Source organism: Puntigrus tetrazona, unplaced genomic scaffold (assembly GCF_018831695.1).
Source record: "Puntigrus tetrazona isolate hp1 unplaced genomic scaffold, ASM1883169v1 S000000270, whole genome shotgun sequence".
Classification (NCBI taxonomy): domain Eukaryota; kingdom Metazoa; phylum Chordata; class Actinopteri; order Cypriniformes; family Cyprinidae; genus Puntigrus; species Puntigrus tetrazona.
Genome location: NW_025047932.1, coordinates 980001 through 992186, shown reverse-complemented (window position 1 = coordinate 992186; position 12186 = coordinate 980001). Strand labels below are relative to the sequence as shown.

Here is a 12186-nt window from a genome sequence, read left to right as displayed (position 1 = left end):
GTAATGTCAGTTAATTCTCATTAATAAGCAACTACATGTCTACTAACTCTCAGAGTAGACTGTTAGGGCAGGTTTAGGGTTAGTTTCTCATAGCCAGCCATTAAAATAATACGGTCTACTAATACTCTTACTACCTGCTAGTTGTGTACTGTTAGTAGTTACTTACCATTGTTATAATGTCTAAAGTAGTGAAGTGCTTTTAAAAATATACTTTTTAATATTTTAAGCACATACAGTGGAGTTCAGTGCACTGCTTTATTTTGTGTTGAGCGGAAAAGAGCAGCGCGAGCATTCTGCTAAACGTCTCATTTTGAGTTCCACAAGATAAACTCGTAGCGCTGGACCGTTTTCATTTCTGGGTGAACTGCGCCTTTAAACCGAACGCAGATTGACAACGCGCGAAATATTTCAGCGCGCATGTGCCATTCAAAGCCGCTGCAATAACAAGCCGTGGGATGTGACCTCGGGCATCTATTCAACTCGGAGGTCCGAGGGAGTCCGGCCACACCAAACTGAACCGTGAACTTGTGGCTTCCCGTGCTGTAGGCGTCTGTTGCTAGGAGACAAGTGGCCCACTCCATCAATTTCAGCTGGGGTGAAATGCGAGTGTTTTTCTTCGCTTTTTTTCTATGAGCTTTGGCTGGCCATCTTTTATTGATGTACAGTTTCCTTTGAGTCGCAACGAGACTTTCTGTGGGCCAGGACACTTTCAAAAGAGAGGAAATGGGGGTGTGTTCGGAGGTCAAACGGTCCCTTTTGTGGGGCTCCTGGGGGACAATGACAGTGGGGTGATGCTATGTGGGGGCGAAGGGGTGAGATCCTTGGGGACAGACAGGGGTATAGCAGGTCTGGGGAGGGGAGAGATTCTGCCAGAGCCCATGCGGATAAGTCCGGCAGAGAGAGATCATCAATTTTTAACCGCGCTTCGTACTGTATTCTTCCAAGCCCGGCGTTAGCAAACAAGTTGGCCCCGGGGGCTGAAATTTGAATAAGCAAATTCTTGCTCCTGATGTTTTTAATGAGTTCGGTACAGATGCAGCAGAGTAGACCGCCTTTTTATGCAAGCCAAAAACGAGGCCACAAAATAATTACTTTTCTTGTCAATAGAATGCTTTCTAGTTTACAGGGGAGCAGGGCAGGCTGTAATGCTGAATAAAAAAGCAATAAAAGTCAAATGTGCTTATGAGCTTGTCATGGCAGGTATGTGCAAGCAAAAAATAGAAAGATATCCCAGTACAATGCTACTTAATTAGTAAACCGTACTGAACAATGAAAAGTACTTCCAGCATTTTTATGCATAACTCATGTCAGTGTCAACGTTTAGTAATATGTTATTAAAATCAAATATTATAGTTCTGAGATATGAACTAGCAATAACAGTTAAGTATTTTTATGAAGTTAAGTTAATTTTTATGAAGTTAAGTTAATTTTTTATGAAGTTAAATAACAGTTAAGTAGTTTTTATGAAGATGTATATATTTATCCTATATATATATATATATATATATATATATATATATATATACACACATATATATATATATATATATATATATATATATATATATATACACACATATATATATATATATATATATAGAGAGAGAGAGAGAGATGAAGAGATGAAGAAACTGAAGATATATAAATATATATTCAATGCTTAAAGAAATAAAAACATTCATAAATAAAAATGATAATAAAATAAAAATAAAAAAATGTATAAATAAATAAAAAAAAAAAAAAAATAAAAAAAAAAATAAATAAATAAATAAAAAAATAATATATATATATATATATATATATATATATATTATAATTATTATTATTTATTTTTTTATTTAAACTCTGCTTTTAAAAGCTGCATACAGCATCGGATTCAGAGTTATTAAAATGAGAATATTAAATTTCAACGGCACCGGTAACGACCGCTGACATGACTTTTGAGGCAATCTTTACTGAGCAGTTTCAGAACAAACGAACAAAATAAAAGAATGAACAAAAACCATAAAGCGTTACAGTTTCCTGGCTCTCCCTACTTTGTAATTCAGTGGGTGTTTCTGCAATGATCCAGTGAATCACGCGTGGCTTTATAGTAAAAAAAAAACCTTATTGGGATTCTGTATTTTCTCACAGAAATATCACGCTCGATAGTGCAGCCCACCTGCTTTGTTCATGTGTGTGCCGCTTTTTTCATTTTATGCTTTAAATTTTTCATGCTCGCTTTGTTAGTGAAGTGGGAAGTTGCCAGATTCCTCTTTTTCATCCTTATTTTGTGTTCTTACTTTGCATTTGAAAGGACCACCCATTGGGCTCGGAGGAGAGAGATTCCCCGCGCGCCGTCTCTTTGGAATATTAATGGGCTTCTCCTGGGAAAACTGCCCACAGAATAGGCCACTCCATCGCTGTCTCTGTTTCCGCTCAGCTGTCCTGAGGGTACGTGAGGGTGTTCGGTACAATCCGGTCTGGAGGAACCTCGAGTACACCTCAAACTTTCGTTTTTATGTTTCATTAAGGACTCTCGAAGTTGAACGTTTCTCAAGCAGCCCCCCAGAATACATTACAGCTTTTATTGCACAATAAAAAGCGCAGGAACGGCTACGTTTATTACGTCTCGATTTTACAACAGCAATCAATAAGACGACGTATTGATTGAAGCGAGGGAGGCCGTTAGCACGTGAGGAATTCGGTGACAATGATGCCGATCGCCGCCGGTTTTCGTCACCGGAGCTGCACGCGGTTCTCAGAAGCCGAGACATCTCATCTGTTTGGCCGTTACGAGAGTGACCGTCCTAATGGCTTCTGCAGACGGCGGAGCTCGCTGAAGTCATCGCTCCTTTCTCTCAATCCCTTTAGCATTCTTTATCTGTATTTGACTCTCTGTCACTTGCTTTCAGTCGTTCCACTATTTCCTCTGCCCCTGTCTGGGTGTCTGAGGTGAGCGCTGAGCTTTTGACATGTTTATGCGAAGAAACCGTTTTTTTTTTTTTTTACCACCCTGCCAAGCTGTGAATGAAATAAGATGAATGTGAAATTGTGAGAAGGGAAATAACGAATGGCGTTGGAATGCTCAAAAAGGCATATATACAGCCAGTCAAAAATATTTTAGCAATATGTTTTTGAGCCTCTGACGCTCACCTTGGCTAAAAGCGTTTGACAAAAAATACTTTAATATTGCGAAATATTATTTTAATTCAAAAGAACCGTTTTCCACGTGAACGTATGCTAAAATGGAATTTATTTCGGTGATCAAAGCTGAATTTTCAGCATCATTCCTCCAGCCTTCAGTGTCACATGATCTTCAGAAATTATTCTAATATACTGATTTACTGCTAAAGAAGCATTTCTGAATATTATCAATGTAAAAAAAAAATAAATAAAAATAAGTCAATAAATAAATATAAATAATAATAAAAAAAAAAAATATATATATATATATATATATATATATATATATATATATATATATATATATATATATATATTTTTTTTTTTTTTTTTTTTTTGGAAACATAGTACAATTCTTAGATTTTTATCTTATTATTATTATTTTTTAAATTTCCTTTACAGCATTTATTTGAAATAGACACGCTTGTAATAATGTACAGTGCCTTTTATTGTCACCTGATCAATTTAAATAAAATAATTTATTTCCCTGAAATTTGAATGGTGTAGAAAAAATGGCGATGCATAGATAGATAGATAGATAGACAGATAGATAGAGAGATAGATAGATAGATAGATGGTTTTTAAGGACATATGGCAATTTAGAGAGAGTTAAGTAATTTTGCAGTTTGTGCATATTTTACTCAGAGATGTCCGATCTCATATCCTGGGTAAATGTTAGTTTTCTGGGCACAATAATTTAAAACTGGCTCAGTATTGAAACAGCTGGGACCGATCGACCTCTGACCTTCCACTGGATCGCTGTGGGCTGCCGTTCCTGTCGTCTCTCCTCCACATATCAATCAGATGTTTATTAACACTATTTACAAATCGAGTGCTGTTTTTATCGAGCCTGCAACCAAACGTGAGCGCGGCCCGAACGCCTTCGCCATCACCGACGATCCCACAGCGTTAGAGCCGGAAGACGTTTGCCGTTTCTGGTTTTGTAATTACATACCAGCCCATACGACGCAATCGCGAAACAGAGCTGAAAATGAGAACGAATCGGTAGGACGTGATGCCTTTGGCACGACGGGCCCGTCAGTATTTCCCTTTGCCGAGCGTTTAGAGGAACGGGCCGAGAGAAGTGTTTCTTTCCGTTTTCACACTAACAATGCGAGCTGACTATAGGGCCCTCCTGCTGCTTCATCCGCGAGAGAGAGAGGGAGGGAGGGAGGGAGGCGGGGCTTTACGTAACAAAAAAACGTTCGTTCGTCATTCCCGAAGGCTAGACACAAACCGTACACATTCACGAGACAATGACGAGCCGTGGGTGTCTGATTTACGTTTTATTCTCACTTTTATTGCAAATATAATACAAAAGATGAGCTTCTTCAAAGGCAGTAAAATGTTAAACTTTTTAAAGACAAAAAACTTGTTCAGTCTTGTGTAAAAAAAAAAAAAACACGAAAGTGAAGATGCCAACGTCGGTTCTGAGATGGCTGACATCGAGTAAAGCACAAAATCGGAAAGGGAAACGTATAAGCAAACAAAGATGCCAACTAACTAACTAACTAACTAACTAACTAACTAACTAACTATTTAAAAAAAAAACAACTACAGCTTCAGATTAGAGCATGGTAAAACTTTCCAAACGAAAGACTACTCTTCCAGTTATTTTAGAAACTGCAACAGCATTTTGTGCATGACACAACCGGTTAGAAATAAGGACAAATAAACATTTAAAATAGAAAAATCTACATACGATAAATAAACATGATGAATACAGAATTTTACCATATTAAGTACCAGCCCTCTGTCTAAATGGCCCGTCGGGTTATATGTCACCATATTCAGAGGCGCAAAATAACAATTCATTTGTTTCGTAATAAAGTATTAAAGAATAAAATGCAAATAATTTCTTTGAAATAAAATTAATACTAATAAATAAATTAAAGGGGTTAAGGAGGGGGCTGTAAGACGACACCTGCAGGACTGCAGGCAGCTAACGACGAGCAGGGGTCAAAGGGCACTTCCTGGAGCTGCAACACATGCTGTTAGACGCTCAGTAAATTCTCAGCTGCCGCTGCCACGTAGATATTCCCCGCTAATTCGCTTCTAACGTTTGACAGGCACTGATGCTGCTTGGGGTTAAAAGCGTGAACGAGAGCTGGTAAAAGAAAGAAAGAAAGAAAGAAAGAAAAAAAAGGAATGATATTTTACAGGAACATAAATAAAGGGCACGGAGTCAAACTATAAAATGCACCACGCGAGGGACCGGGGTGTTACCGATGGAAAGGGGTGGGAGAAAAAAAAAACAACGAGGGACGGCTACCGAGAGTGGTTTAGTAAAAATAGACTTTTCTACAAGAAACACAGAAGGCTGGAAATACAAAGAGAGAGAACATGTTAAGAAAACATACACAGTACATATTAAAGTATCAATAATCGATAAGTCCTCACAGAGGAATCGTTTCTCAAAAATGTTTCTTTTCTTGCAAACAAGGCTAAAAATATATATATTTATATATATTCTAATCACGATTTCAGGCGATTAAAAGGCACGTCGGGAGCCGTTTAGTTTTTTTTTTTGTTTTTTTTTCTTAAAGTCCAGCTTTCTTTCCTACATCGTTTCGTGTGTGTGTGTGTGTGTGTGTGTGTGTGTCAAAGAGAGCGGATCCCAGGTGTCTCCATAATACGCGCACTAATTTTGCACTTGACATACTTAACATCGTTCTTTAAGACACGCTTAAGGTGGGACGCCAACTCAAACGCGCTGTCTCCAATTGCATTTAGCTACCACATGTTTTTATACAGCAGTGCATTCAAGTGCACTACGAGCGGTGACTAAACAGTACAGAGATATCAAGTTAAGTACAAAATTAGAGCTCTTTAACCCCTCAGATGATTTCTTTTTGGGACGTTTGAATGCTAAGGGGTTAAGTGTGTTACGGAAGTGCGCTTTTTTTTTTCCCCCGCTGGGGTGGAATGGTGCAGAACGAGTCCCGTCGGCGTCTGCTCAGGGCCTGGACAGCTGCGTGTAGACCGGCTGCTGGTCCCAGTGCTGGGGACTGTGGTTGGGTTGGGGAATGGAGGGAACCCCGGCAGAGTCAGCGATGGGCGTGTACATGGGCCTCTGGCTGGAGCTCATGTAGCTGAAGGTGGAGTACAAGCCCGAGCTCTGTCCTCCGGCGTGGGTGTAATAGGAGTTGGCGCCGCCCTGGTGGTCGGAGTAGTCGTACTGCGCCCGCGTGATGGACGGGAACGAAGTGCTGTAGTGCTGGAGGTGCTGGACGTTGAAGGAGCCGTAGCCGGCCTGCTGCGGAGAACCCTGGTCGTTGTAGTGGCTGGGGCTGAGCTGCTCGGTCTTGATGTGCGTCGTCCTCGGCTGCTCCGGCTCTCCGCTCAGCTGGGCGCTCTGGGGGCTGCCGTTCTGAGGCTTCCCCATCCAGGCGGCGTAGCTGCCCACGTAGGGCGCGCTGGCGGCGTGGCCGTTCGGCGGCAGGTACTGATCGAACTCGTTGACGTCGAAGGTCTCGATGACGTCGCTGCTGAGCTCGCCGATGTCCACGTCGCGGAAGTCGATGTTGAGCGGGCGTCCCGTGCTTTCCTGAAGCGGACGGGCCTCTCGCTTCAGATCCACTTTGCCTGGCTGCGCGTCGGTTTTCGGAGTGGTGGGAGGAGTGGGCGGCCCTTGGGACTGGCCTGTTTGGAAACGGTGGAGGAGGGGAGAGAAGTTAGAGCGCCGGTTAAGAGATGACGCAACAGCCAGAGCCAAGGAAAACAACCCAGATAAACTGGAATCGTTAAATGATTACTCTCGATTAATCGCATGCAAAATAAAGTTTTCTATATTTAGTGCGTTTATGCAAACACGCGCACACATGCATATATATATATATATATATATATATATATATATATATATATATATATTTACATGAATATAAATGAAAATATTTTCTAAATATATACTGTGTGTGCACTAAAAGCAGTCATAAGTAGCAAGGATATTGCAAAAATCATTAGGATTATTAACTAAAAGTGCATTTTCTATTGTAAATGCAGCAATGTTTGATGTTGCTTAGTAAGATGCATTGCTACTTAACTTGGACAATTCATTTCGAAAAAGATATTTTCATAACGTTTGAGTTTTTTTGCACCGCTCAGCCAGATATCGGCGTGTCCTAACACACATCCAGGTTTCGGGGGATCTACGAATCCCTCATGACCGGTTCTGCGGTCCAGGGTCACACATGCGGGCGAAAACTTTTGCGATTAATCGCGATTAATCGTTGCGCGGCACTACTTGACGTCGCCCACCTGAGTGTTCGCTGGGCGAGTGCACCTCTCCCATGCTGGACGCGGGCGAGTCGGCTTGCTGGAGGGCTTTGAAGATGGCGTTCGGGGAGATGTGAGTCTGCTCGCTGCCGTCCTCAGACTCGCTCTGGCCGTTCTTCACCGACTTCCTCCGCCGGGGCTGATATTTGTAGTCGGGGTGATCTTTCTTGTGCTGAACCCTGAGGCGCTCAGCCTCCTCCACGAAGGGTCGCTTTTCACCCTCGTTCAGCAATCTGCCAACGAACACAGCAACGAATCTTACAGCGCGTACTTACACTACCGCGTAGACTGCATGTACTCGCACGCACCGTTACGCATGTGAATGATTGCAAATACAGAAGTGAGCATTTAAAGTGGACCAGAAGCATTCAAAGTTGTCCTTAAACCAAAACAACACCGGTTCGTGTCTTAGGACAACTTTTGAACAACTTTTTGGATCCGCTTCAAACGCTGACTTAACTGCCATTGAGCACAGCACTGATTTTTACAGTGCATGCTGTTAATATCGTGTGGACTGCATGCAATTCCATGCACTGATATGCATATTTAAATCTGCCAGTGCGCACAGCGATTAATCTTACGGTACATACTTTTATCGTTCTGTAGAACGCATGCAGTTGCATAACAATTTACCTCCAAAGTTTGCCCAGAGTTTTGCTGAGCTCGGCGTTGTGGAGATGCGGATACTGATCCGCGAGCTTCCTGCGCGCCGCTTGCGCCCACACCATAAACGCGTTCATCGGTCTCTTCACGTGAGGCTTGTTTTTGCTCGAGCCGTTCACTCTCACCGGCATGGGCACCAGCGTCCAGTCGTAGCCTTTCAGCACCTGAGACACCGCCTCTCGGATGCACACGGGGAACTTGTCGTCTTCGTCCTTCTTGAACTCGCCGAGCGCCGCGTCCGGAGGCGCGAGGCGGGTGTGCTCGGTGTCGGAGCCCGAGCCGGAGCCCGGGGAGCCCGCGGAGTCCTCGGACATGCTCGGACTTGGGGCGTCGGACAGACACTTCTCTTGCTCCTCTGTCATTTTCAGGTAGGGATCTAGTAGATTCATGCGAAGACTGTAGGTGGACGATCTCAGAGAATCGGTGCGTCTGAGCGTTTCGCCTCCCCAAAATACGTTCCAACTAAGTTCCCGCAAATCCACTGAATCGCGGCGCTCGCGAGCGTTCGAGGGTGTTCTGCTGGTGTTTGCAAAAGCAAAGCGCTCCCTGCGCGCTCCTGTGTAGTATTTCCAAGAGAGAGACGAACTTTGGTTTGTCAGCTGAGCGCGCACTGGCTTTTAAACCCGACGCGCTATGACGACAAGGAAAACGATGCCTGCTCGTGCCCACCCCTCTCTCGCTCGCGATAATTATCACTCACAATTTAACATTTCACAAATGTGCTCCAGAAAGCACCGTTTTCCTAAGAAGCGCTCGTTGGAATCTATTAATCAACTGTTTTGTGAAAACGCAAGCGCGCGGCCGGAAAGTGTTTATCTTTAGGGTCGCGCAAAACACCCCGCGCGCTCCAGTCGTTTGCGAACGATCAAACGGGCTTAATATTCAAGCCACCGGCTTTAATTGGCTTATTTAGTGACTAGTTTTGGACAGCTCGGCTCGGGGAAGTGACTCGGAAGCCACTGACTCGGCCTTAAAGCTTTCCGCTCGCGCCGGTGCTTTTTAAGAAGTTGCGCGTATTGTTGCGTCTCTCCATCGAGTCAGAGATGGCGTTCGCTGGGTGTTTTGGTGAAAGAGACCGATAGGGGGAGACAGAGTTCTGTGCTCAGTTCGCTTCAGTCCATTAGCTGCTGGTCAGGCTGGCAGAGTCTGTGTGTGTCTATAATAATGCAAATATTGGTCATGAATTCCTGATTAAAAACAGCCAACGTCTCTGTATTTTCTCTCACACAGCATTAAAGAGGAGACGGGGGTGCTGATACGTTCTGTGAAAATAAAAACACTTTATATATATATATATATATATATATATATATATATATATATATATATATATATATATATATATATATATATATATATATATATATATATATTTGATATTAGTCTTGAACTCTATAGATTACAATTGTGAAGCGCATCCCAACTTCAGAAAACATTTTTACTTTGTATTTTACTAGTAACATATTTAATGCATGCATTTATTGTGGCAATCAGATTGACTTGTTTAGACCAACCTCATCTCCACTTCACCTTAAAACTCTAATAGAGTCTAAATGTAGTTTTTAATTGTACTTTCTGTATACGTGTATATACATATATACTGTATATAAACTGATTTTACACTGTAGTTCATTTCTAATCTGTTAAAGCTGATGGTTTCAGTCACTTGGACTGATCAAAGATTTCTTTTTTGTGCAAAACGTTCAGTTGCTCATGCATGCGTGAACTACAAAGATACATACATAAATAAATAAATCAATAAGAAGTGGTTTTGCAGTATGCGCGCAGCTCCCTGATTGTAGGCAGAAAGGCGTGTTCTGGATGTTGTAAGGCTGTTTGTGTGCGTTATGTCAAGCTCTCTCTCTCAATGCACGGCCGGTCTGTAATCCTATCTGCCCCGTGGTTTAATTAAGGCCCGGCTTCCACATACAGAACGTGAACTGTGAGCGTTTTGATTCGCCCTCGCTGCGTTTATTTTCACTGGATGTGTTTATTTAAATTATTCACTTCGAGCATAAACATAACAGAACTTTTAGGACCTTCGTCAACAGCACGCTCCCTTTTCTGTTAACAGCACGCCGCTAATAGGAAGGAGAGGATCGGTTTATTTATTGTAATGCGGGCTCCAGCGAATAGAGGAGTGAATGACAGCTTTTCAACTTTGCATACGCTTATCAAGCCATCTTTTAACAACTTTTTTTGCATTAAGCTCCTGTTAGCCGCTGGCAGAGGCCGAGCTATTACCTCCGATACAGCCAGTTAGATAAGCGTTACCACATTTGTGCTGCAACGTTGACCTGGGCTTTAAAAGTTTCGCTAACCACCGGTTTTTACGAAGCTGTCCAAGTAATAAAACGACTCGCATTCTGATTAACTTATGCCACCTGTTGAGCAGAACTCACATCTGAGTCACAAAAAGCGATCGCAATCAAATGAGACGGCGATTTCACACCTACGCCACATCCTGTCAAAAACTAAAATGTTTCAGGAACAGATGGCAAGAGCTGTGCATTTCTATCAGCTCGCCCCTATATGTTAATTTGATGCGTTTCGCCTCTCCGTATTTTTATTTTGCTAGCATTATATTCAGTTGTCAAGCTGTCGTAACTTATCAGTCGGCCGGTGTTAACCGAATCCGCCGCCGTTGCATTGAAGCAATTGTCGCGCGCAGGGCCAAGCGTCCTCCAAGAGGCCTTGGGAAACTTCTCATCTTTTCTTGGAGCGAAGGTGTGAGATTTTGTGCAAACATTAGAGGTAAACCGGCAAACCGTGTTCGCCGTTTCTTTGTCTCCGAGGTGTTTGAGGAGCATTCCGGTTTCTCTTTGTGCTTTTCAGAAGTTCTTGTTTTTGGCACCGAAACGATGCGCCGCTAATTAGACTTCAAGAACAAACTGGCTTGCGTCGCTGGTGTTAAACGTGACTTTTTCTAGTATTTCTTCACTAATGTCGAAATCCAAAAGAGCTTCCTGTCACTGCCATCTCGACCCTTCTTCGACGGACAAAAACTTTGCTAACTTCTGCTAGACTTTGTGGTCAAACGTGGCTGTGCTTTGCGCTGCATGGAAATGTGTTCAATTTGACAACGCTTATGGAAATCTGCTTCTGCTTCGGAGTAAAATAAATAAATAACGTAACTGTGAGGAAAGGTTATTCGGAATATTAGAAGTAGTTACAAAGCTTGCGCTCAAGGCATGTGAAGTTAGGGTTAATGCAAGAAATTCATTTGCAGTTGCGATACATAAAGTCATGTTTAATTGTGAGATATAGTCGCGTTGCGAAAAATGAAGTCTTACATGTGAGATAGTCACATCGCAAGAGAAAAGTCGTACTTGTGAGATATAAAGTCGCATTGCAAGGCATAAAGTAATCGCGAGATATAAAGTCGCATTGCGAAAAATAAAGTTTGACTCGCGAGAAAAGTCGTACTTGTGAGATATAAAGTCATATTACGAATAACAAAGCTGTACTCGTGAGCTACAGTCACATTGCGAGAAATAGTTGTAATTGTGAGATATATTATCATATAGTGAGATTTAAATCCAAATAGTCGAAATAAAGTGAAATTGCGATTGCATCAAATGAAGCGTGATTTAAAGACACAGTGCACAAAACAAAGTCACTTTGTGATAACTACGTATGCGCACGCGCCCACAGGAACGAGCCTCTGTGTATGCAGGATGTGTTTGTCGGGGTTGTGTCGAGGTCAGAGGTTTGTCCAGTCGTTATCTGTGATTTACGACAAAGCGCCTAGCTTCAGCAGATCAGAGTTTGCTAACGTGCGTCATCCCGCCGTAAGTAAAGCCCGTATCCAGATGTCACTAGCTCCTACAAAACATGGATGCGTGTTAATTCAGCTCGACTCCGCAGCCGCCACGACACCTTGAGTTACGAGACGGTTTTGAGCCGACGGAGGGAACAGCGGACACACCGAGCCGAACAGGGCGAAAGCCTCGGGAATCAGCACGCGCTCCAAAGATACAGCTGGTGCAAAAAACAACAATGTGCTTTTGCGCCAAGCTAAACGCGCTAATGACAGATCCACACCTTTGAGGACTCTTTTGGGCATTTTAGGGTGGGTTG

At 42.5% G+C, this 12186-nt stretch overlaps 1 protein-coding gene across 1 annotated transcript; it reads right to left on the bottom strand.

Annotated features, from left to right (window-relative positions):
• Positions 1-4438: 4438 nt before the first annotated feature.
• Positions 4439-8706, bottom strand: sox9a (SRY-box transcription factor 9a). The gene is made up of 3 exons (XM_043231019.1): positions 8077-8706; positions 7426-7676; positions 4439-6807 (listed from the first exon to the last, which is right to left on the bottom strand). The coding sequence occupies exons 1-3, from the start codon at positions 8493-8495 to the stop codon at positions 6122-6124; spliced, it is 1356 nt and encodes a 451-aa protein (XP_043086954.1). The 5' UTR covers positions 8496-8706; the 3' UTR covers positions 4439-6121.
• Between the last annotated feature and the right edge of the window lie 3480 nt (positions 8707-12186).

What these genes read in the sequence shown, in the direction of transcription:
- sox9a (XM_043231019.1), bottom strand. Translation starts at nt 8,495, where the DNA reads ATGAATCTACTAGATCCCTACCTGAAAATGACAGAGGAGCAAGAGAAG. An exon ending in ACTCTGGGCAAACTTTGGAG is followed by an intron (nt 7,677 to 8,076) that starts GTAAATTGTTAT and finishes GTTCGTTGGCAG; the next exon opens with ATTGCTGAACGAGGGTGAAA. An exon ending in CTCGCCCAGCGAACACTCAG is followed by an intron (nt 6,808 to 7,425) that starts GTGGGCGACGTC and finishes GTTTCCAAACAG; the next exon opens with GCCAGTCCCAAGGGCCGCCC.